The 19,880-nt window shown below is 49.1% G+C and overlaps 5 protein-coding genes across 10 annotated transcripts; 2 read left to right on the plus strand and 3 right to left on the minus strand.

Annotated features, from left to right (window-relative positions):
- Nucleotides 1–8: 8 nt before the first annotated feature.
- LOC117586712 (protein mini spindles) lies at nt 9–9,456 on the minus strand. 6 transcript variants are annotated; one of them, XM_034276984.1, is made up of 16 exons: nt 9,155–9,456; nt 7,370–8,141; nt 7,234–7,304; nt 6,640–6,959; nt 4,039–6,575; nt 3,738–3,975; nt 3,135–3,676; nt 2,734–2,811; nt 2,142–2,552; nt 1,887–2,076; nt 1,573–1,826; nt 1,181–1,511; nt 942–1,115; nt 737–884; nt 336–571; nt 9–276 (listed from the first exon to the last, which is right to left on the minus strand). In XM_034276984.1, the coding sequence occupies exons 2-16, from the start codon at nt 8,056–8,058 to the stop codon at nt 196–198; spliced, it is 6,300 nt and encodes a 2,099-aa protein (XP_034132875.1). In that variant the 5' UTR covers nt 8,059–8,141; nt 9,155–9,456; the 3' UTR covers nt 9–195. The 6 variants fall into 6 exon arrangements, with proteins under 6 accessions (XP_034132875.1, XP_034132874.1, XP_034132873.1 ...); XM_034276983.1 differs by having other exon boundaries at nt 336–595; XM_034276982.1 differs by having other exon boundaries at nt 336–598.
- Nucleotides 9,457–10,331: 875 nt separating this feature from the next.
- LOC117585971 (methyltransferase-like protein 23) lies at nt 10,332–11,263 on the minus strand. The gene is made up of 2 exons (XM_034275780.1): nt 11,024–11,263; nt 10,332–10,957 (listed from the first exon to the last, which is right to left on the minus strand). Exons 1-2 carry the CDS (start codon nt 11,153–11,155, stop codon nt 10,340–10,342), a joined length of 750 nt encoding a protein of 249 aa, XP_034131671.1. The 5' UTR covers nt 11,156–11,263; the 3' UTR covers nt 10,332–10,339.
- Nucleotides 11,264–11,514: 251 nt separating this feature from the next.
- Nucleotides 11,515–14,238, plus strand: LOC117586056 (inhibitor of nuclear factor kappa-B kinase subunit beta). Its single transcript, XM_034275900.1, has 5 exons — nt 11,515–11,668; nt 11,944–13,427; nt 13,485–13,645; nt 13,710–14,102; nt 14,156–14,238. Exons 1-5 carry the CDS (start codon nt 11,569–11,571, stop codon nt 14,187–14,189), a joined length of 2,172 nt encoding a protein of 723 aa, XP_034131791.1. The 5' UTR covers nt 11,515–11,568; the 3' UTR covers nt 14,190–14,238.
- Nucleotides 14,239–15,877: 1,639 nt separating this feature from the next.
- LOC117586059 (protein takeout) lies at nt 15,878–17,046 on the plus strand. The gene is made up of 4 exons (XM_034275905.1): nt 15,878–16,061; nt 16,120–16,439; nt 16,504–16,558; nt 16,620–17,046. The coding sequence occupies exons 1-4, from the start codon at nt 15,962–15,964 to the stop codon at nt 16,928–16,930; spliced, it is 786 nt and encodes a 261-aa protein (XP_034131796.1). The 5' UTR covers nt 15,878–15,961; the 3' UTR covers nt 16,931–17,046.
- Nucleotides 16,976–18,266, minus strand: LOC117586058 (protein takeout). The gene is made up of 3 exons (XM_034275904.1): nt 17,896–18,266; nt 17,570–17,810; nt 16,976–17,502 (listed from the first exon to the last, which is right to left on the minus strand). The coding sequence occupies exons 1-3, from the start codon at nt 18,026–18,028 to the stop codon at nt 17,064–17,066; spliced, it is 813 nt and encodes a 270-aa protein (XP_034131795.1). The 5' UTR covers nt 18,029–18,266; the 3' UTR covers nt 16,976–17,063.
- Between the last annotated feature and the right edge of the window lie 1,614 nt (nt 18,267–19,880).

The following is a 19,880-nucleotide window of genomic DNA, read 5'->3' on the forward strand; positions in this document are numbered from 1 at the left end:
CATTTGTATGTGTGAGTATATATATGTGTATATCGGGTGTGTGTGGTGCATAAGCAGACTATAACTAATGTTACATAATAAATGATTCATTTAGTTAAAGACAAGCGTCCATCACGACATCATCTTCATCATCATCTGTATGTTGTCTCAATCTCTCTTTCTGTGTCTGTCTTCTATAACTATGTATGGAGTCCCCTACTGCGCGTGGTTTTCCTTCTTGATCTGCGCCAACTTTGCTTGGATATGCTGCAAGCGATTCGGCGAGACATCGGGTTTCTGAAAGGATATTTACATTGATTACAGATCCCTCCCTAAAGCTGCACATCTCGTGTTACCTCTCTGCGGATAAGCGAAGCCTTCTGGGAGTTCATCGAGCTTAAGCAGAGATTCTCATCGGCCACCTTATTGTCCATCATCATGCGCGATCCATCGTCAGCTGTATGGCGTGTGGACATCATTTTGCCACCCACACCGACACCACCGCCCATCAAATACTGCAATCGGTCCATCCAGAAGTCGGCATCATGCTCGGCGCCAGCATTCTGATTCTGATTCTGATGGTTGTTGGCATCTGTGAGATAAGAACGTGTAGCAGCTGTTGGGGGTGTCGAAATACAGAAATACATGGCCACATGTTTAATGTATGGTTAGTATGGGATGCAGAGAGAGAACTGTGCGTGCGTGCGTGTGTGTGTGTGTGTGTGTGTGTGTGTGTGTATATGGCCTGAACGCTTACCCATGCGATTATCCGGCGCCTGTCCAGCGGAGCCGGACATTCCCTTCTGGCTGCGCTCAATCTCCGCCAAACCCTCCTCGATGTACTTGTGAAAAGTGACACTGGAGCCCTGCAGGAAGGTGCTCAGATCTATGTCCGGATTTTGTTGCTAAAAAATTATATTTCAATGAGTGACAAAATCTAATGAATATCTCGTAGAATTCACCTTAAAATCGTATAGCTTCTGCAGCCCCTGTTGCTTTGTGTCTCTATCGGAGATGAGCTTAAAGATTTGCGATACTGTGTCATGGGTCTGATGAGAGATACGCTTCGAGGCAATCTCCTTGGCTCTTTGTGGCGAGGCACCAGTCCCTGCCGAAGAGCCATCCTTTTGGAAATTCTACAAAGAAAGCAAAGCAATATGAAACACATCTCTGCTATAGCTATTGAGGGACTTTTTCGTACCTTCAGGATGCGTATCAAATACGTGTGCAACTCCGAGTGTGTGGGTATCTGATTGAGATGCTGCAGTATGGCATTACCCTTCACCTTGGCCATGTTGTGAACAATCGTCTTGACTGTGCGCAGCGGCGTGTCTGATGGCCGTGTCTGCCACCAGCTGCTGGGCAGTGCCAGCATGAATTCGTGCGCCTCCAATATCACGGCATCGTAGTTCAGCTCATTGGTGCGCTCTGGCAGCATCTTGACGTTTCGCCAAATGCATTTCATTAGCAGATCCGTGAATTTGGGCAGCCCTGCCACCGGACAGGTTTCACGCAGCAAGCGAATGAGGGCACTATAGATAAAAAACAGCAGTAAATCTGAGGCAAGCATAAAGTAGTTGTTCGAGCACTCACCAATTTAAATTTGTGAAATTAACCTTGTCCAGCACTTTCAGACAAATGCCATTGATCACCTTGTTGTACTGGCTGTCCTCGCCGTTGGCCAACTTGGGATCGGCCATCAAGTGGAGCAGCGCAGACATGAGATTCTTGATGCAGGCCACGCTCAGCGTTTTGCCCAGAATATTAGCATGGAAAAAGGTATACAATATGGACAAAAGCGGCTGATAAACCACCAAGGACTGTGCCGTCGGCAGCTGTGAAAGATTCTTCAAAACATACAAGGCAAATATCAATAGAGGATTGGTTTACGGAGAGTATTTCCTCACCTTCAACTGTGCAAGCACATTTTGTATGAATATTTCTTCGTAGTCTCGCAGCACGGCCTGCTTTTCAGGGGACTCAATGATAGCCGCCAGCTCGTTGATGGCTGCACGTGCCTTCATGGTGTCTGTGCTGCTGACAGCCTTGATCACCTTCACCAGCTGTGGATCATGCTTGGGCAGGACATCAGCCAGACTGCAAAACAGAGACAGAAACTAATGAAAAGGCTCATTAAAATAGGAATTTACTCTTCCACTTACTTTGGGATATGGTTGTCCATGTGCTGCTGGTACTGCTGCTGATTGCGCGGGGGACTGCGGTAGGGCGAGATGCCGCTGGCCAAGCTTGCATTGGCTGAGGGCGGCGTTGTGAGAGTTTGCTGCATGTAGTGCTGACGCGAGATGAGGCGATCGAATTTATCCTGCGGATACTGGACGCCTCCACGCGTGGGTATCACCTTGATGGGCTCGTACAGCAGCGATATGTCCACTGAGGGCAGCTGCTTGAACTCCATATGATCCACGCGCACCCAATCCTTCTCGATGTCTGCGATGACCTGCGAGTCCAATCCAAAGGGTCCACTGGGCCGCTGTTGCTGGGCCTGTTGCTGCAGCTGTTGCAGTTGCTGCTGCAATTGGAGCAGCTGTGAGGACGGGGCCTGGTCGAAGGTGCTGCACAATTATGCAAGAGAGTGTAAGTTGAATTCTGACAGTGCAAACACACATGAAGAACATAAGCGACGATAAAACAAAAGCAAACAACACTCCAAACAATGACAAACTAGGCAAAGCAACAAACGAAAACGAAACACTAAACATTTAAGGAAAAAGTATAAAAGAAAAGCCACTTTACGCCTGTCGAGTCAGGGAGTACAAATAGGCCGCCACATTCGTGCCATTTCCCTCCTTTTGGCTGCTTTCTTGCTGCAAGCTGATTCGATGGAAATTAATATGAATTGTTAACGAAAAAATAAACAACGAAAAATCAAAAGAAAATATTCAATCTACTGCGACCCAGAGGATGGAGTAAAACAGTGCATGAAAAGCTTGATTCGTGGCAGCATTTTCAAACACTGACTGGAAACGACTGGCAGACAGATTGCAGGAGATTCTCTTCCAACTTTTGTTGTGGCTTTAATATGTACGTACTTTACGTAGCTCCTTCTGCCAGTAGTTTCTCCATCCAACCAAAGAGCACGGCCAAAACATTAATCAAAACTAAATCCGAAGACTATGGTCCATTTTAGGTCTTACCCATCGCTTGGCGGCGGCAACTCATCTCCATAACCATTGCCCACTACAGCGTCCTCGATTTCAATGCTTTCCTGCTGCTGTACAACGGGCTGTGCTGCCAGCTTGACGCCACCACCACCACCACCGCTTGGCATTTCTGCGGCTGCTGCCGATGGCGGTTTATATGTCTTTTTGGCCCGTTTGATGCGTTCGTCCAGCATGGAGAGATCCTTTTCGTTGAGATGGTTGAGCTGCTTGTAGAGTTTCTCGCCGGTGAGGAAAAACACTTGCACCATGCAGTTGAGGGCTGCGTTGCGCACAGAGTTGTCGCGATCGGAGATCTGGCGAGATATGTCCTTGATGGAGGCATTCGAACAGATGCCCACGCCATACGATTCAATCAGAAAGCTGAGCTCGTCCAGGCACTCGGTGCGCTGGCGGGCATTCTTTGACTTGAGCCCATCCATGACGTAGGGGAAGATCTTGCCATAGGGATGGACCAACAGAACCTGTCGCAAGACCCGACGCACGCCATTACGTACCGTATCCTTGGGATCACCAATCTACAGGAAGAAATATTGAGATTTTTGGGATATTCTACAGTAAAGGGAACCCTTGGCTTACCTTGAGCAGCAAATGAGGCACAAAGCTTGCGGCCTCGTTCTCCCCCAGGATATACTCCACGCCGACGAGCATCTGGAAGACCTGCATCAGATAGTCGAGACCCTTGAGCAGCACTGAAGGGTTCGTATCGTAGAAGCGCAGCGTCAACCATTTGAGTATAAGATCCAGATTGCAGATCAATGCCTTGCCATTGCTGGCCAAGTCATCGCTCAACTGTTCGATGACTTTCAAGTGATAACTGCGAGTGGGAGAGGCTATAAATTAGAGCCTGTCTGTACAGTGGAAGACCTGGTGGACCTACCGAAAATCGTCGTGGAACATGTTGGCCATAAGCGCCTTGTTCACGCTCGCCACCGTCATCTGTTCGCGGAGTAGTTCGTTGAATTCCTCGCGGGGCGTGGTGAAGGTCCACTTGAGGACACGCATCTTCTGCTCGTCAAGGAGTCGCTGGTTCTTGGCCGTATTAACAGCCAGTAGTGGCGATGTGTCCACATCCTCCTCCTTCTTGCGTGAGGGTGCAGCCGCCTTCTCACCTACGAGAGTGGCCCTGGAATTGGGCGCCTTCTGTCCGCCAGCTCCCGCTCCCCCAGCGGCTCCACCACCACGCACTGTCTTCTTCACAGGATCCTCTAGTATGGGCGCCTGCTGTTTACCCTTGGGCAGCGGCTTGACGGGCAAATTGGGACGCGCCTTCTCGAGCGCTGCCATAATGGCCGCTTTGGAGGCGGGCTTCTGCTTGTCCAGCGCCCGGTTCATGGCCTCGAATCCCAGGTGAATCATGACCCCGAGCACCGCCTCGTTGGCGTTCTTACGCACATCGGCCGTTCGATCGCAGATGTGGGCATACAGCTGTGGCACCATCGAGTTGAGATCCTCCTTGGAAATCGTTTTGGGTGGAATCCCTGGCAGCTTCTCCGCCAACCACGCCCACAGCTCCACCTTGAGGGCCGTCGAGGGACCCTTCAGGGCATCGGCAATCATTTCGCTCTCGAAGAACTCCTTGTAGCCGCCCTTCTCACCGAACGTATTGATGCAGCTGAGGGCGGCGGCCCGCACGAAATCCTTGCCATGGCCCAGAGCATGCAGGAAGCCCGGGAAGAGAGTGCGCACATGGTTGCGGCACCCAGAGCCCATGGCCGTGGCCAGCTGCTCGCAGATGGAGAGCGTCGTCTGTGCAATCTTAGCATTCGAGTCTACGAGACGATGGGCCAGAGCGGGTGCCAGGTCTCCGATGGACGGCTTGATGAGCCGAGACTCCGTGATGATGGCTTGCAGCTTCGTGAGTCCCTCGTTGCGCATCTTCCAGTCCTTGTCGGACATTTCCTTCAGTAGTGCCTCCGTGATCTGCGGTGCAATGTCCACTCGTGGCAGCAGATCCGCCATGTTGCAGGCCATGTCCTCCTCCTGGCCGCCAGCCTCGTCGTCGTCATCGCCGCCATCCGGCGTGCTGGCTCCGCCACCACTGCCCCGCTGTGCTCCACGCACTGGCCGCGGCGGCTTCTCACCCACATTCTTGTCGAATTCCGTTTGAATCTGCGACTTCAGAGCGGGCTTCTCGCTGTCGAAGAACATCATGAGGGCGCTGCCAATGTACATGGACATGGTGCCTACCAGCAGAATGGCGGCACCACGCACCGTAGGATTGGTGCTCTGCACGCCCTTGCGAACGTCCTCAATGAGCATCTTGGGCTGCATCTGGAAGCCAAACTCTGTGATGGCCTTGGCCACCCAATTGAAGGCCTCCGACTGCACTTTTGGTGACTTTTGCTCAAAGGCAAAGCCGAGGACCCTGCCCACCACGTACTCCAGCTTGGTGGCCTCCGCAAAGGCAGACAGGACATCGCCAGCGACTGGTCCATTCTTGGCATCCGCCAGTTTCTCTGTGATCTCATTGATGACATGATCCACGGTGATGGTGGTCAGGGGATAGGTCTCTGCGACGCAGCGTATAATGTCCAGCTTCAGTTTGAGCACTTGGAAGTTCATCTCCTTGAGGCCGGGCTTGCGGCCGCTGACGGTGCGCACCAGCACCTGAGATATGCCCGGCTGCTTGGCATCGTAGCTGGGTACCTCGCCCAGCAGCTGTTCTACGGCAGCCAGGCGAGTCTTCCAATTGGAGTCCACCAATCCGCTAAGTATTTCGGCTGGCAGAATCTCCTCCGCCTTGGCCTGCACCTCCTCCGGGGCCATATCACGCTCGGTGGCCAGCGCTTTGCCGAAAGCTGCCTTGGAGGCGGCGGTAGCAGCCGGAGCAGCAGCTGTAGGATTCTTTTTGACCAACTTGCGAGCACCCGATGTGGCGGGGCGGGACACTGCCTTGGGTGCCGCACTCCCTGCTGTGGGTCGGGTTGCTCCTCCCGCCTTGGATTGCGGAGCAGAGGCTGGCCGCGTCTCCTTCTTGGGGCCGACAATCTTCACCTTAATCTCTGCCTTTTCGTAGCACTCCTTAATCTTGCTCATCTTGAGGGGATCCACATCGGCCAGCAGTGGCTCCAGCGTCTTCTCACCCACCAGCTTCATCAGAGTGCCCAGGGCCTCGGCGCTGCTGTCGCGCACCGTCGGATCCGGCTCATTTAAGGTCTTCACCAGATTGGTGGCCATCAGCTTGAGCAGCTTCTTGTTCAGGGCCGTGGGCTGGGTGCGGCACAGCGCGCGGGCCAGGAAGAGAGCCGTCTCTGACTTGACGCTGGGATTCTTGTTGGCCAGCGACTCGACAATGGCCTCCTGCTGGGCCTCCAGCGATGTGGACATGTAAATTGCATCCATGGCCTCCCGTAGGGCAGCCACCACATTGGGTTTCTTCTCCTTGAATTTTTCCAGCAGCGATGGCACACAGCCCTGCGAATATCAGAGGGTTTCCCCGATTAGATTGACCCAATAGAGGTCCTCGAAAAGCACTCACCGATGCATAGTTGGAGAAGCGCTTGACCAATCCTTTGGCCAACATGGCCAGACACTTGCCAGCCAGTGCCACCAGGACCACATTGGAGTCCTTGGTAATCACCTTCCTCAGTGCATTCACCAGAGTTCCGTACTCGCCGCTCTCCAGCTTTGGATGATCGGTAAGCAGTTTCTCCAACGCCTCTAGAGACTCCTTCCTCAGAGTCCACTTCTTTTCCTCGAGTTTATCGTAAAAGTCCTTGGGCATCTTGGACAGTATGTCCACAGGATCGAGCAGATCCATGGGATCCATTTCTTCAGCCCCAGCATCACCATCCTCTTCTGTAAGGGATACACAACGGGGAAGGGTTTTAGAGTGGGAACAATGACTATTTTCTTTCTATTTCGCTGCATGCTATAATTGGGCACGTACTTTCTTTTTCGAGTTTCATTTCATCATCAAATGAAAACATCAAACAAATATATTGAATTGAGGGGTTAGTTGACATAAAAAACAAACAAACGTTAGTCCAGAATTCGGTAAAAAAATATACATTAAAGGAAGCGATACAGACAGAAAACAAATGGAACGTAATTTAAATGGCATTTGTATTACCATTATACACATCCTCGCTGGCCGCAGTCTCTGCGATTTTGGCCTGCTTCTCCTGCTGTGACTTGAGATATCTACAATGAAATAAAAACAAATTATAAGACTATACAATGACAAAAAGATCTCATAAGTATCTAACCTGGAGGGCTCAGCACGCTCTCCCTTGAGCTTCTCAAATTCATCTTCCAGCTCTTTAAGTGTCACTTGCGGCAGGGTGGCAATCTGTGCCTTCATGGCGGCACCGATCCAGCGATAGATCTCCACGGCCAGCTGCTTGCCTTCGTCGCGCACCGCCTTGTCGCGGTCGGACATGAGTGGAGCGAGCTTCTTGATCAGCGGCTTGACGCCCACAACCTTGTTGCCAAACTCACGCAGAGCCAGGGTGACAGCTGCCACGCAGGCGGACACAATTTTGGGGTTCTTGTGGTCCATGCCCTTGACCAGCTCCTCGACGACAGCCTCCTGTTTCTCAATCTCCACGTACATGAGCGTGACCAGCACAGAGAGCTCCTTGGTCTTGGTCTTTGGTGCGGCAATGCACTTCTGGACAATGCCCGACATAACATCGCCAACAGTGCGACCGGCGAGGCCGCTGTTCTCCACGAAAATAAGCGCCGCCTCGAGACCCTTCTCCTGGGCCAAGGCATTCGAGTCCACAACCATTTTCTTGATGAGTCCCGCAAACTTGGACCATTCCGGGGACTTTTCGTCGTCCAGTTCGCGGAAGAGCTTGGCTGCCTCCTCGTAGCCATCGACGCGGGCCTTCCACAACTTGTGTACGCAACGCTCCTCCACCGGCAGCTTCTTGTACTCCGTATCCTCGGCCATGATGCGCGCTCTGGTATATCTGGCGTCTGCCTGGGGTTTCTTCTCAGTGATCTATTTGGAAACCTTGTGTCTCAATGAGCAACCTATCGGATTAAGAGGAGAATAATGAAATGTGACACGGAAATTTTAAAATCAACTGCAAACCAAACCCCAATGGAGCAGAACTTGTGGAGTGTCAGGAGAAATCAATGCTAATGTTTCAAAATTGAGCTTAATTGTGGATGAAACCCCCAAAGGAATGCATCGGCCGGAGCATCTGTCACGCCTGAACGAATGCAGCAGCGTCGGCGGAGTGGCGACAACATTTAAATGGGTCGGACGTCAGGCCTGTCCATATTTAGAAGCTGCCTTTATTTGCCTCAGAAATAGAATTGGGCGTGCAAATTAGTTTTTGGGCAAAGTTCATGTTGCCGCCGCCTCTTGTGCTTCTTGGGCTTGTCTCCAGACGATGACGAGGCACCAGGATGAGTTCATCGCCCAAAAAACACGAGACAATGCAGACAGTGCAGCAACAGGGCATAAATCAGGCAAATATCATCCCTTCCAAAGGAGACACACGCACGCAAGCTTATGTTTGGCTTAGACGAAAGGGAAATTTGACAAAAGGTAAAGCAGAGTCCTCGAGAATGGTGTTTGAAGCGGCTCTGCCTCACCCTCCATTTAGTATACCTTTATGTGACGTAGTATCTGTCAGTGCAGAGCATTCCACAAGTCGGCTATCCGCTATGACCTCGCCAGAGCGTCTCTCGTTCTCTCTCACTCTCCCGTTCTCACACACATGTAGACACGCAGCCGCATTCGAATTAACGGATCAATTGCAACAACAAATGTTTGCCTCTCAGGGCTGTGCGTCAACAAAATGCCGTCGTTTACCGTTTGTTCCTTCCAGTAACCCATTGGACGGATTTTAATTTCCAGTAAATGCAATTGGATAGCTGCAAAAGCGCAGCAGAGTGTCGTAAGACGTAATTCACGCCAACCGCAAGCGACGCCCACTGAAGTAGCTGCAACAGCAGCAGCATCAGCAGCTGCCAGAACGGCAGAAAACAAACCCTAAAACATTTCGATTCACTCAAGCGCATTCCTTGGCACTCACCATTAGCATGGAATTCCTTGGCATAAAGGGCTGCCGCGGCAAAAGGCTGCGCAATGCAATAACTTCGATTTTTCACAGGCGAAACACAAACACACTTGCACACTCTATAAACACTCACGACGCACACACCGAGTATGGGCTTTTGTGGCAGCAGCAATAATAAATAATAATAAAAAAACAAACGACGGTCTTGCACTCTGGCTGCCACACTTTGCCACAAGCAAATTACTTGGTATTTCGGGTTTTAAATAAATAATAAATGTTCTTAAAAGCAGCGACCAAAGCGTCGCTCAGTGTGACGGCGGAATTATCGATAAAATATACCGTCACACCCTCAACAATAAACCAAAATAAACCATATAATTTTAAAAATATACCCTAATATGCCGTGGTCTTGAATCATATTCTGCGATGTTGATGTTCTATTTCGCATTACTAGCTTGCAAATAGTTTTAACACTGAAACAATAATTTAATCCGATTAAAGAATCAATTTGGCTTATTATAAATACTCGTTTTATTGGCTTGTATACCTTGTGACCTTATTTTTTACAAATTTGTGTTTGAATTTTTCATTTGATGGTCAGTGAAATTCTCTCCTGCGTCTAAACGTTCAAGGAAATTCTCTGTCAGACGATCTCCCGATCTAAGAAATATATCGATAAATTTATCGCTCACCGCCTTTGTTTCAAATAAGTTTTTTCCTATATTATAAAACATTACTTAAAACTTCGTTTGGAAAAGAAATTCTTTTTCAACTTCACAATTTTCACAGCCATTTTTATCTCCTAGATTTTGTATAATATATAATAAATTGGATACATTTGTTTGTTTCTGTTTATTTAAGTCACTTCAGGGAATAGTCTCTCACAAGAGAGTTTGATACGGACATTACAAGCCTAGACATATCAATCTATAAATTAAAAACGATTATGTTAACAAAACGAACAAGAAATATAACAGAAAAAAATAAATTTTTAAATACCTTAGTTTAAACGCAAAAGAAAGTAAAGAAAGAACCTATATATATATTATATGTATATTTTTATGGCTGATTTATTCGCCTGATAATTTTTGTAAGACATACCGATACTTTCGTGCGATAAGCGGCAGCTGCAAAATAAACTGCACACATGATCCACCAAAGGCGCGAAAATCGAAAAAGCAAAATTCTATGATTCATTTATCATTTTGTTGTATTTATTATAGCAATGTTCTCAGAGCGCGTTATCTCAAGCAGATGTATGGTGTGCCCGCCCATAAACTCCAGCACATCCACGCCCGACTCCTTGCCAATGTCGTCCATGTTGATGGGCAGAGCCTGCAGCTTCCACTTTTTCAGCAGGGCCTCAATGGACCAGTCGGCGCTCCGCTCCTGGTACGTGAAAATAAACTTGGCCCCGCAGTTCCGTTCCAAGAGGAACGCAACCGACACAATGATGTCCTCGAAGACACTAGGATCGTAGAAGCAGTCAGCGGCTATAATCAGGTCGAGAGGCGCCAGCCGGAAGACGCTGTTCAGCAGCAGCCCCCAGCTGAGGCCCACCACATCGATGTCCACGCCGGGCTGCAGTTGATTGGCAAGGCAGGATTTGCGGATATGCGCCAGTGACTTGGGCAGTATGCAATTGTCTGTGAGCACCACATGGGCTTTGCACTTGGCGGCCAGTATGCCCGGCAGAGCTGTGCCGCTGCCCAGTTCCAGAATCCGCTTCCCTGCCAGTGTCTGTCGCCGTTCCCACAGGAAATGGGCCAAGACCGGCGCACAGGGCCATGTGTAGAAGGAGTAGGCACCTTGGAGCAGCTGCAGCAACAAAAGCATAGCACATAGTGGTCGTGGCAGTCAGACCTGGAGTTTGAGTATACGTACCTCGGGGATTTTGATTTCCAGACGCTCGGCGGCGTGGCTGCTGGTGAAGACGAATTTCCGTATATGCTCGGCACATGCTGTGGCTGCCACAATGTCATTATCATCGTTGCCGCTCTTCATGTGGAAACGCATTTTAACACAAGCATGCGGGTGGGGGTGACGAGTATTCTGCTCTTTTTTGTTTGCAATTGCAGTTTTTCAGTTTTTGTTTACAACCTGTTTGATTAGAGATGGTATTTCCCAAGCGATAGACATATCGATCACTTTACTTGGTGGAGTATTGCTTTGGACAAACGGCAGAAATATGGAGATTTTGTAGTAAGCCCAGATTAACAGAACCACAATTAAGTAACTTCAAAGTGCATAAGGTGCATAAGTGCATAATCATTTTATTAAAATGATTGCACATCTTATCTATGGTTGTGATTTAAAAAAAAAACATCGTCTTGGCCTTCCGAATTTTCTCCCATCTCTAACAAAAAGTTTGTGGATGTTTCAGTTTCAGTTCCGATTTCAGTTGGATCGCGTAAACCAAGTGAATAAAAATGAACTCCTGGAGAAACTGGCAGCTGCAGGGAAAACTGGGCCAGGGCGGCTTTGGCGAGGTTCTGCACTGGCAGAATAAGACCACAGGCCAGGAAATAGGTAAGGCGACGGGGACGGATCTCACATTATCAGCAACCGACACTTGCGCACTCTACTTTCCATATATGGATGTTTTTTGCGGAAAATTGTGTGAAAACAGCTCCATTCCTGGAATTGCGCTTATGCAAGCTTTTCGTCAAGGAGTGATCGCTGTTATCAAAAAGGCCGTTTGGTCGTGTCTGGTCGGTCCCGCTTCTTGGTGGGTCTGAGTCATGTAGAATCGCTTTATGCGTCTCAGAGATAATAGCCCTTCGTTTGTTTATTATGCTCTCCAGCCACCAAACATATCAAAGACGTGAACTCGCTGGGGGCCGATCAGCAGGTCAAGTTGAAGGACCGATGGATGATGGAGCTGAAGTTTACGCGTGCGTTCCGGAAACTCCCGAACATCGTGGCTGGTGTGTGCCTTGGGAATGACGATGCTTCCTTCGTTGCCTACCTCAATTCCGCCCATAAATGCCGCCTGCCCGTAATTATACTGGAGTTCTGCAACGGGGGGGATGTGCGCAAGCAATTGCAGATGCACGAGAACGCCAACGGACTGTCGGAGTTCGAGGTGCGGGAGATACTGGGCGCCCTGCGGAAGGCCCTGCACTTCCTGCACTCCGAGTGCAAGGTGTGTCATCGCGACCTCAAGCCGGACAACATCGTGATTCACCGCCAGAAGGACGGCTCGAAGACCTACAAGCTCACGGACTTTGGGTTGGCGCGCGGGGCGCCCGACCAGACGATGCTGCAGAGTGTGGTGGGAACGCGCCACTACTTTGCCCCCGAGGTGGTCGAGACGGGCGTCTACAACACGACGGTGGACTACTGGTCTATGGGGATCATTGCCTACGAGCTGGCGACCGGGGAGCTACCCTTCATACCTCATCAGACGCCCAGGAACATTTTAGTCAATCTGCTCAAGAAGACGTCCGACTGCATTGCCATTACGGAGGATCCACACGACGCCAGTCGATTTCTCTTCCAAACAGAGCTACCGAGGGAGCATCATCTGACGGAGCCATTCGCCAGGCAGTTCCTGCTGTGGCTGCGCCTGGCCCTCGACAGCGACTACAAGCGACGCGGCCAATTGGAATCTGATAAAGTACATTCGGGCACGGTCCCAAACCCATTTGTCTTTTCCTATCTTGACAAGCTTCTCCAGATACGCGTGCTCACGATATTCGCCATGAACAGCTTCAAGTTTCTGGCGTACGCTGTCACGGCGGATATGACGATGCAGGAATTGAACGGCTTGATTTGCCGCGACACAAAGCTGGCCAGTAGCGAGGTGTACTGTGTCCTGCCCACCAATCATCCTCACGAGAGGATCACGCCAAACACCAGACCCCTGGATCTGTATGTCCACGAGTGGAGCGACACCAGCCGCGAGACGCTCAAATCGACCAAAATACCCCCACCCCCTGTGATGTTATTCGTCTTCCAGGCGTCGGACAAGTGTGTCTACAGCGACCCCGAGCCGCGCGTCTCCAAGCTGATGCTGACCTGCAACCCAAGCAGCTTCCAAACGGACAGTTCGTGGGTGCTGAGGCGTCTTGCCCTGGACATGCACTACATGCTGGCGATGCAGCAGAAGCAGGTGGATATGTTTCTCATGGGCATCCGAGAGCGTGCCCTTCTGCTGGAGGATGAGATTGTCACGAATCAGTTCATAACGGCCATCAACGATCAAATACTCACCACTGCCGAGGCATACAACATGCTCCTGAGGCTGCGCACGGCCTCTGTCCAGGAGCAAAATATGTCCATCCAGGTAACTATCTGCTGGAGATAAATCGAAGGCTCATTGAATAATGATTCTTGATTTCAGGTAACCGATAGCGACTGGAAGCTGCTTGCAGACACTTACCAGGAGACAAACAACATTGCCAGAGCCATCAAGGATCGCTTCGAGTCTTGTTTGCGCGGTGCCCGAGCCATTGAAAAGGCCACCAGCCAGCTTCTGAATCAATATGTGGATGTATTTGACTTGTAAGTGGATGATTCCACAGTCTCTGTCACATCCATTACTTATCTAAGATCGATCTCCTCATAGGGCTGCCTTTGATCATGATTACTTGGCTGGAATCTCCCTCGGACAGTTTCGCAAAGCTGTCAATCAGTTTGCCATGTCTCCCAGCCAGGAGGTTAAACGAGTAATGGAAACCGCCAAGGAGATTGATAGTCTGCATTTGCTATTCATCAAGGCCATCAAGGCTGTGGCGAAAGCCATGCAGAAATTCGCCGAAATCAAAGAGCAGCTATTTCAATTGAATTTCAAGATGTTGTCCAGCGCTGCTGCCGCTTCGGCGCACGTCTCTGCCCCACCTCCAATGCTACTGGAGCATTCTATGGGCCGACTGAAAATGAACTCCATGGGCGACAGCTCCGACTTTGATTCTCTAACAACGAACAATGTCATCGATGAGGCAAACCGTCTCGACAAGATGTAAGTGGCAGCCACTTTGCTTTTACCTGGTTTCTACTTTAGTTTTCTTTCAGGTTAAGAGCTGACATGGAAATCGATTCGATCTAGTCTCTCCGCTGAGAAGTCCTCAGCAATTACCGCCAGTCAGATATTAAATATTTTTAATTTTATTTTAATATATTTAAACGCCGCCTTTGGTTTTTTGTTCTTAGTCGATATTTACTCGTTTTTATACCCGGTACTCGAAGAGTAAAGAGTACAGTTTTGAAGATAAAAGAAAACTAATCTATCAGATCAAATATCAAATTGCGATCCGAACGGATCATTATTATAGCCACAATGGAGAAATTAATTTCCAGTGGCTAAACCCACCCTGTCCCGCAGCTTTTGTTGCTCTTTTTACATTCTCTCATTCACACTCTGCTTCTGCTTGACTCGGCCTCTGCCTCTGCCGACTTTTAACCCAACCCGTCCCGCAGCTTATATTTGTGTTTTTTTTGTGTGCGGGCGCTGCCTCTGCCTCGAGACTGCAGTGTGCGGGTCTAGGGAGGGCGGCGAGCTAACGAAGCGTGTTGGTGTGAGAAGTGTTGTAGATGTAGATGACAGATGAAGAACAAATTTAAAATTTGACAAAACACAGCTGAGGTGCAGATGCACTATTGTCGCAATGACCAGTTTTGGTGGCCAAAAGCTAATTTTTAAAAGTTAAAACCAAGACTCGGTTTTTAATGATCTGTATTAGAAAAAGAGTGACCATCAAAGTTGCGTACCAGAAATGTTCATAGATGGCGCCAATTTCGAAAAATCTGCTGTGAAACCTAGCGGTCATTATTGCACAGAACGTGCAGGGAAAAAGTACCAATTTTATTGCTGTTTTAAATATCTCATAAATTGGAAAATACGATTAACTAATCCAATTTTTTTGATGAATTTTATTTTGTAGGCTTTTTACTACGTGTTCTGTAATGTGAACGATATCTAGTGGTTGGCGATGTCTTCTACATCTAGATGTAGTCCTGAGTGCCGGGTATAAAAGTTGTGACGCGTAAGAAGCGTCTCACACGTCCCTTCTCGTTTGTTTTTTTGCGTGCGGACGGTGCCTCTGCCTCGAGTCTGCAGTGTGTGGGTCTAGGGAAGGGCGGTGAGCTAATGGAGCGTGTTGGTGTGAGACGTGTTGTAGATGTAGATGACAGATGAAGAAGTGCAGATGTAGTACTGAGTGCCGGGTATAAAAGTTGTGAAAAAAGCGTAAAAAGCGTCTTACACGTTCCTTCTCGTTTATAGTTTGTTTAGTGTTTGTTAGCGCAGAAGCTGCGTTCGTAATTTTTTTAAACTTTACTTTAATTTTACTAGAATTATTTCATTGTTTTTATGTTGCACCTAAAGTGAGGCACGTTGGCAATGATTCGACTGTCCAAAATGGAACTGAGAGAAACACTTTGGTTTTGGATTGTAACCGAAAGCTAAGCTCTCTCGTTCGACTGCCTTTTAGCAGCAGCTGTTTGCTCATGTGATTGCCAAGTTCTATTAAAATCTGGGTACAAAATGAGTGTTCTTGAGTGTTCCTTCTTAGAACTTGGAGCTACAGCAAAGCTGCCTCCACACAATTACTTTGCGAATACAAAAATCTTTATTGATGTGTACATGGAGTGGGGGCGGGGGAACAGCTTGGCTTTGAGAACTGCTGAGGACTGCAATGTCACGAGAAAAACTGCAAGTGCTGCAAAAGTACGAATGCGTCAACTTCGCACGACGCGACAGAAGCGGCTATAAAAGCCATGGGAACAGCCATTGGAGCCAACACTCGCCAGCAACTGGCAGCAGAGGGAAGAAGAAGCCAGACTGCAGTAAGAACAGACTAGAGCCAGGAACACTACCAAATGGAACACATGTGGATGACTACAAAGACGTGGCTGGCGTTGCTGCTGCTGCTGGGAGTGGCACAAACACAGGCCAAGCCCCAAGGAAAGAGTCGACTGCGTGAGTGAAACGAAACTCTTATTGGGGTCTGGACTTTAGTCTCTCCCCTTTCGTGCAGCCTCCTTCCTGACGGTGTGCTATCGAGATTTGCCAACGCTGAATGAGTGCGCAAAAAAGTCCTTCAAGTCGTTGAAGCCCCGACTGATGGACGGCATACCGGAGATGTACATACCGCAAATGGAGCCGCTGGTGGTGCCCGAGGTGAAGATGGACCAGGATTCGGGAGCCATCTACCTGCACTCGGTGTACAAGAACGTCAAGATCTCGGGCATTTCCAATCACACGTTGAACGAACTGCGGATCGAGCCCAGCAAACTGAAGTTCATCTTCTCGATGACATTCCCCGAGCTGCGCATGGAGGCGGAGTACAGCATTAAGGTCGGTAGAGAGTGAATGAATGTCAAAGGCAGACGATAGCTGATTCGATAATCCTCAATTTAAGGGAAAAATCATGATGATGCCGCTGCTGGGCGATGGCCACTGCAAGGTGAATCTGAGTGAGTAGCAGAATGGACTCTCTGGAAGACTCTCTCACGTCTCATTCCTCTTTGCACACAGCAAACATCACCATGCAGACGGAGCTGTTTGGGCAAGAGTACCAGAAGAACGGGGCTACCCACCTGAAGATCATCAACGTGAAGGTGGAGTACACTCTGTCCGATGTGAAAATGCAGCTGGACAATCTGTTCAACGGGGACGAGGCATTGGGCAAGCGCATGAACGACTTCCTCAACGAGAACTGGAAGTCGCTTGCCGAGGAAGTGCGCCCGCTGATGACCAAGGCACTGGTGGACATCATGCGCGCCTCTGTCGACAAAATGTTTGCCGAATACAGCTACGACGAGCTGATGCCCAAGAAGAACAAATGATCTAAGATATTGTATAGCTAAAGATTTAATCGTAGTGCAAAAGTTAACCTAGCGATAGACACACACGCTCCCGGTTGGAGGCGCAATAAATTATAATAAATCATAATAATACGCTAGAGAACTAGTGCTGGATCTATACCAGCCACAGCTTGGTGGGCAGCTTGGAGAAGACATTGTTCCACAGGCCGTGAAAAATGTCGGCCAGGCCCAGTTCCAGGTCCGGCCGCAGCTCGGCAATCACCTCGTTGCCGTTCTGATTGAGGAACGTGTTGATCGAGGCGGCCAGGATGTCGTTGCCATTAAACAGATTCTTCAGATGGATGCGCATCGCTCCCACCTCAAAGCTGACCTTCATTTCGTCAATGTGGATGATCTCGTCACCCGTCTGCGTCTCGTTGCGCAGCGATATCCTCGTGTAGACGGTGGTGTGCACATTCTTCAGGGCCATGGCCACATCCCCGTTGCCAACCAGCGGCAGCAGCAGAATGTTTCCCTTCAAATTATACTTGGCTCGTATCCGCAGACGCGGCAGCACCAGCTCAAAGCTCAGAAGGCGACGCTCCAGGTCCAAACTAAGCCAGAAAAAGGATTAAAATTACGTCTTTCCTTTCCCTGAGCCACTGTGCTTCCTGGTCTTACCTGGCTCTGCGCACCGTCGCATTGGAAGGTCCGCGTATGACCAGGTTCTGGAATCCCCCGGAGAGCACCAGGTTCCCACTGCCCTTCGACACGGACACCTGATCGATGTTCAGCGGCTCAAAGCTCTTGACACCGATCTCTGGTATGCCAGCGGCCAGCGCTGGAAACAGCTGGAAGAACAGCTGCCGGAAGCACTTATCTTCATTGGGATTGGAACGTTTGCAGGTTAGTAACCAGGGTGCTGAAACATATGTACATATGATATGCCCATAGATTATTGGGGGGATCTTTGATTGCACTTCCTTTTCGCTGAGTCTGGTACTCACGTCTCTCCTGCAGCGGTGGCTTATCGTTCACAATCTCTCGCGTATAGGCGCCATGGGAGGAGCCTGACAGCACACACACCACATCGATAATGCACCAGCTAATTGCCAACTTCCAGTTTGTTATAGTAAACATGTTTAATCGAACCCGATCCTTGTGTCAAAGAGATACTCAAAATGCGATCCGTACACTCAACCGTTGCCGTCGCTGGCTGGAGACCAAGTGCTGGGTCCAACGCAGAGAAATGTTGCACGAAAACGAAAGAAAGACAAGTCCGCATTGACAATAGTTGGTGTTGTATGGTGTGGCGTGTGGTGTGGGATTTTTTTCGTACACTTTTTGCTCGTCGCACTCGTGGTAGGAATTCCGCAATTTGGCTGCCGGCCGTCCAACTGTCCACTGTTTCCAGATGACCAACAAATCATCGCACCGCCTGGGGGTATCATTAGGGAGTTTTTGGATTAACAAATTGTAATTTTAAATGAACTTTAATTTCATTCCCAACTGCTTGCTGTAGCGCATCAGCGGATTCCCTCTGGCCGTTTCACTTGTATTTGCTATATTAATATTTGGATTTTTATTTTGTTTTGAATTTTACTTTCGTTGAGCGCGTAAACGATTCCGATTCCAACTTGTTTGCCTTTGTAACAGCCCAACTTGAAGTTGCGCCACGCCATGCCGCGTCGTCCCCCTGGCCTGCTTCGGGGCAAGCTGCAGCTCCGCCACACTCGTCTCTGGTCCGCTCTCCCCTTGGAAGTTGTTCACCTGTTGACTACTTCTGGTATTACGCAGACGCGACTCTTCGGCTGAATGTTGCCGCTTCATTGTCATGGGTGTTGTCCGGTTGTCCGGTTGTCCGGACATTTCATTTCATTTTCTTTGGTTTTTGGTTTTTGTGCTCCAGTGCCTCTGGTCGCTGGCCAGTGCGGTTCGGGTTGTCGCGTGCACCTTGGTTGCAAGTTTTTCTTTTTGTTACGCAGTCGCCTTAATTGCCGTTGATCTCTTCCCCTTCCACCCCACCCCAGAGTTGGTTGCGTGATTTGGCTGGGGAAGTGGTGTGGGAGAGAGCGGTAAAGGACTCCCCACAACGTTTGAGTAGGAGTGGATGCCAGGATTGTTTGACTGGAAAGACTGGAAGTGCTTTCCTTGAAGAATGGATCCAGGTTTCCAGGTATTTTTGTGTGTCCCTTGTCGAGCAAAGGTCACCGCTTATATGATTATATGACTTATTTAAATTTTTGCATGTTGTGGCCGCAGCTCTTGCTCTTCTCTCTGTTTCCCTCTCCATTTTAGTCGCGTGCGGAAATGTGGCAACAGCACCCGTTCCCCCCTCCCCTGGGTTGGAGCGGCATCTGTGGATTGCGTTATCTCTAATTGTACAGGCAGACATTCAACAGCTGTACGGGCCCCCAAAACTGTACGGATTCGCAATTTGGCATTGCCAGTATTACACATTGCCAGTTCAGGCGCTAAACGAACGAGTTTGATTCCAGTATTCAATTAATTTTCATTCCTGCTTTGATTTTGTTTATTTTCGTGTTGATTCATGTTTTATTGGCGCTTATTTTCACACCTGCAGGCGCGCATTCCCAGATTCCAGTCCACAGCCAGCGACAGTCTCCTGTCAGTGCCCAAAGGGGTCTGCAAAGTGATGCAATAACCCAGTCTTTCGACTTATTTACACCTCTTTAAGTATTGGCAATGTCATTAAAGCAAACATTTGAATTGGCCAAAGCCACAACTTTCCACAAACTAACCGCAATCCGGCCCTGGTCACGTGCATTCCCTGGCAAAAGTTCAATAGCTCGACTTGAACCATTCCATTTCTTCATTTATTATGTTACTCACGCATCGCGTATTATCGGTTTACACTCTATTTTAATGTTTTCTTTGATTTCGGGCGCCAGGCGACATTGACCGAATAACCCATCCATCAACGTGGGTTGTGAAAGGGTCTCCAGTTGGTCAAGAAAAGATTGTTAGATTA

The sequence above is a fragment of the Drosophila guanche genome, unplaced genomic scaffold, assembly GCF_900245975.1.
Source record: "Drosophila guanche unplaced genomic scaffold, DGUA_6, whole genome shotgun sequence".
Lineage (NCBI taxonomy): Eukaryota > Metazoa > Arthropoda > Insecta > Diptera > Drosophilidae > Drosophila > Drosophila guanche.

Excerpts from the sequence above, each read along its gene's own strand:
- LOC117585971 (XM_034275780.1), bottom strand. The coding sequence starts at position 11,155 with ATGCGTTTCCACATGAAGAGCGGCAACGATGATAATGACATTGTGGCA. Across the intron at positions 10,958-11,023 it reads TGGAAATCAAAATCCCCGAG|CTGCTCCAAGGTGCCTACTC; the intron begins GTACGTATACTC and ends TTGTTGCTGCAG.
- LOC117586059 (XM_034275905.1), top strand. The coding sequence starts at position 15,962 with ATGGAACACATGTGGATGACTACAAAGACGTGGCTGGCGTTGCTGCTG. Across the intron at positions 16,440-16,503 it reads AGGCGGAGTACAGCATTAAG|GGAAAAATCATGATGATGCC; the intron begins GTCGGTAGAGAG and ends CCTCAATTTAAG. Across the intron at positions 16,559-16,619 it reads CCACTGCAAGGTGAATCTGA|CAAACATCACCATGCAGACG; the intron begins GTGAGTAGCAGA and ends CTTTGCACACAG.
- LOC117586056 (XM_034275900.1), top strand. The coding sequence starts at position 11,569 with ATGAACTCCTGGAGAAACTGGCAGCTGCAGGGAAAACTGGGCCAGGGC. Across the intron at positions 11,669-11,943 it reads GACCACAGGCCAGGAAATAG|CCACCAAACATATCAAAGAC; the intron begins GTAAGGCGACGG and ends TATGCTCTCCAG. Across the intron at positions 13,428-13,484 it reads AGCAAAATATGTCCATCCAG|GTAACCGATAGCGACTGGAA; the intron begins GTAACTATCTGC and ends TCTTGATTTCAG.
- LOC117586058 (XM_034275904.1), bottom strand. The coding sequence starts at position 18,028 with ATGTTTACTATAACAAACTGGAAGTTGGCAATTAGCTGGTGCATTATC. Across the intron at positions 17,811-17,895 it reads GCCACCGCTGCAGGAGAGAC|CACCCTGGTTACTAACCTGC; the intron begins GTGAGTACCAGA and ends CATATGTTTCAG. Across the intron at positions 17,503-17,569 it reads GCGACGGTGCGCAGAGCCAG|TTTGGACCTGGAGCGTCGCC; the intron begins GTAAGACCAGGA and ends TTTCTGGCTTAG.
- LOC117586712 (XM_034276982.1), bottom strand. The coding sequence starts at position 8,058 with ATGGCCGAGGATACGGAGTACAAGAAGCTGCCGGTGGAGGAGCGTTGC. Across the intron at positions 1,512-1,572 it reads AATTTCACAAATTTAAATTG|TGCCCTCATTCGCTTGCTGC; the intron begins GTGAGTGCTCGA and ends TTTTATCTATAG. Across the intron at positions 599-736 it reads GGCGCCGGATAATCGCATGG|CAGCTGCTACACGTTCTTAT; the intron begins GTAAGCGTTCAG and ends CGACACCCCCAA.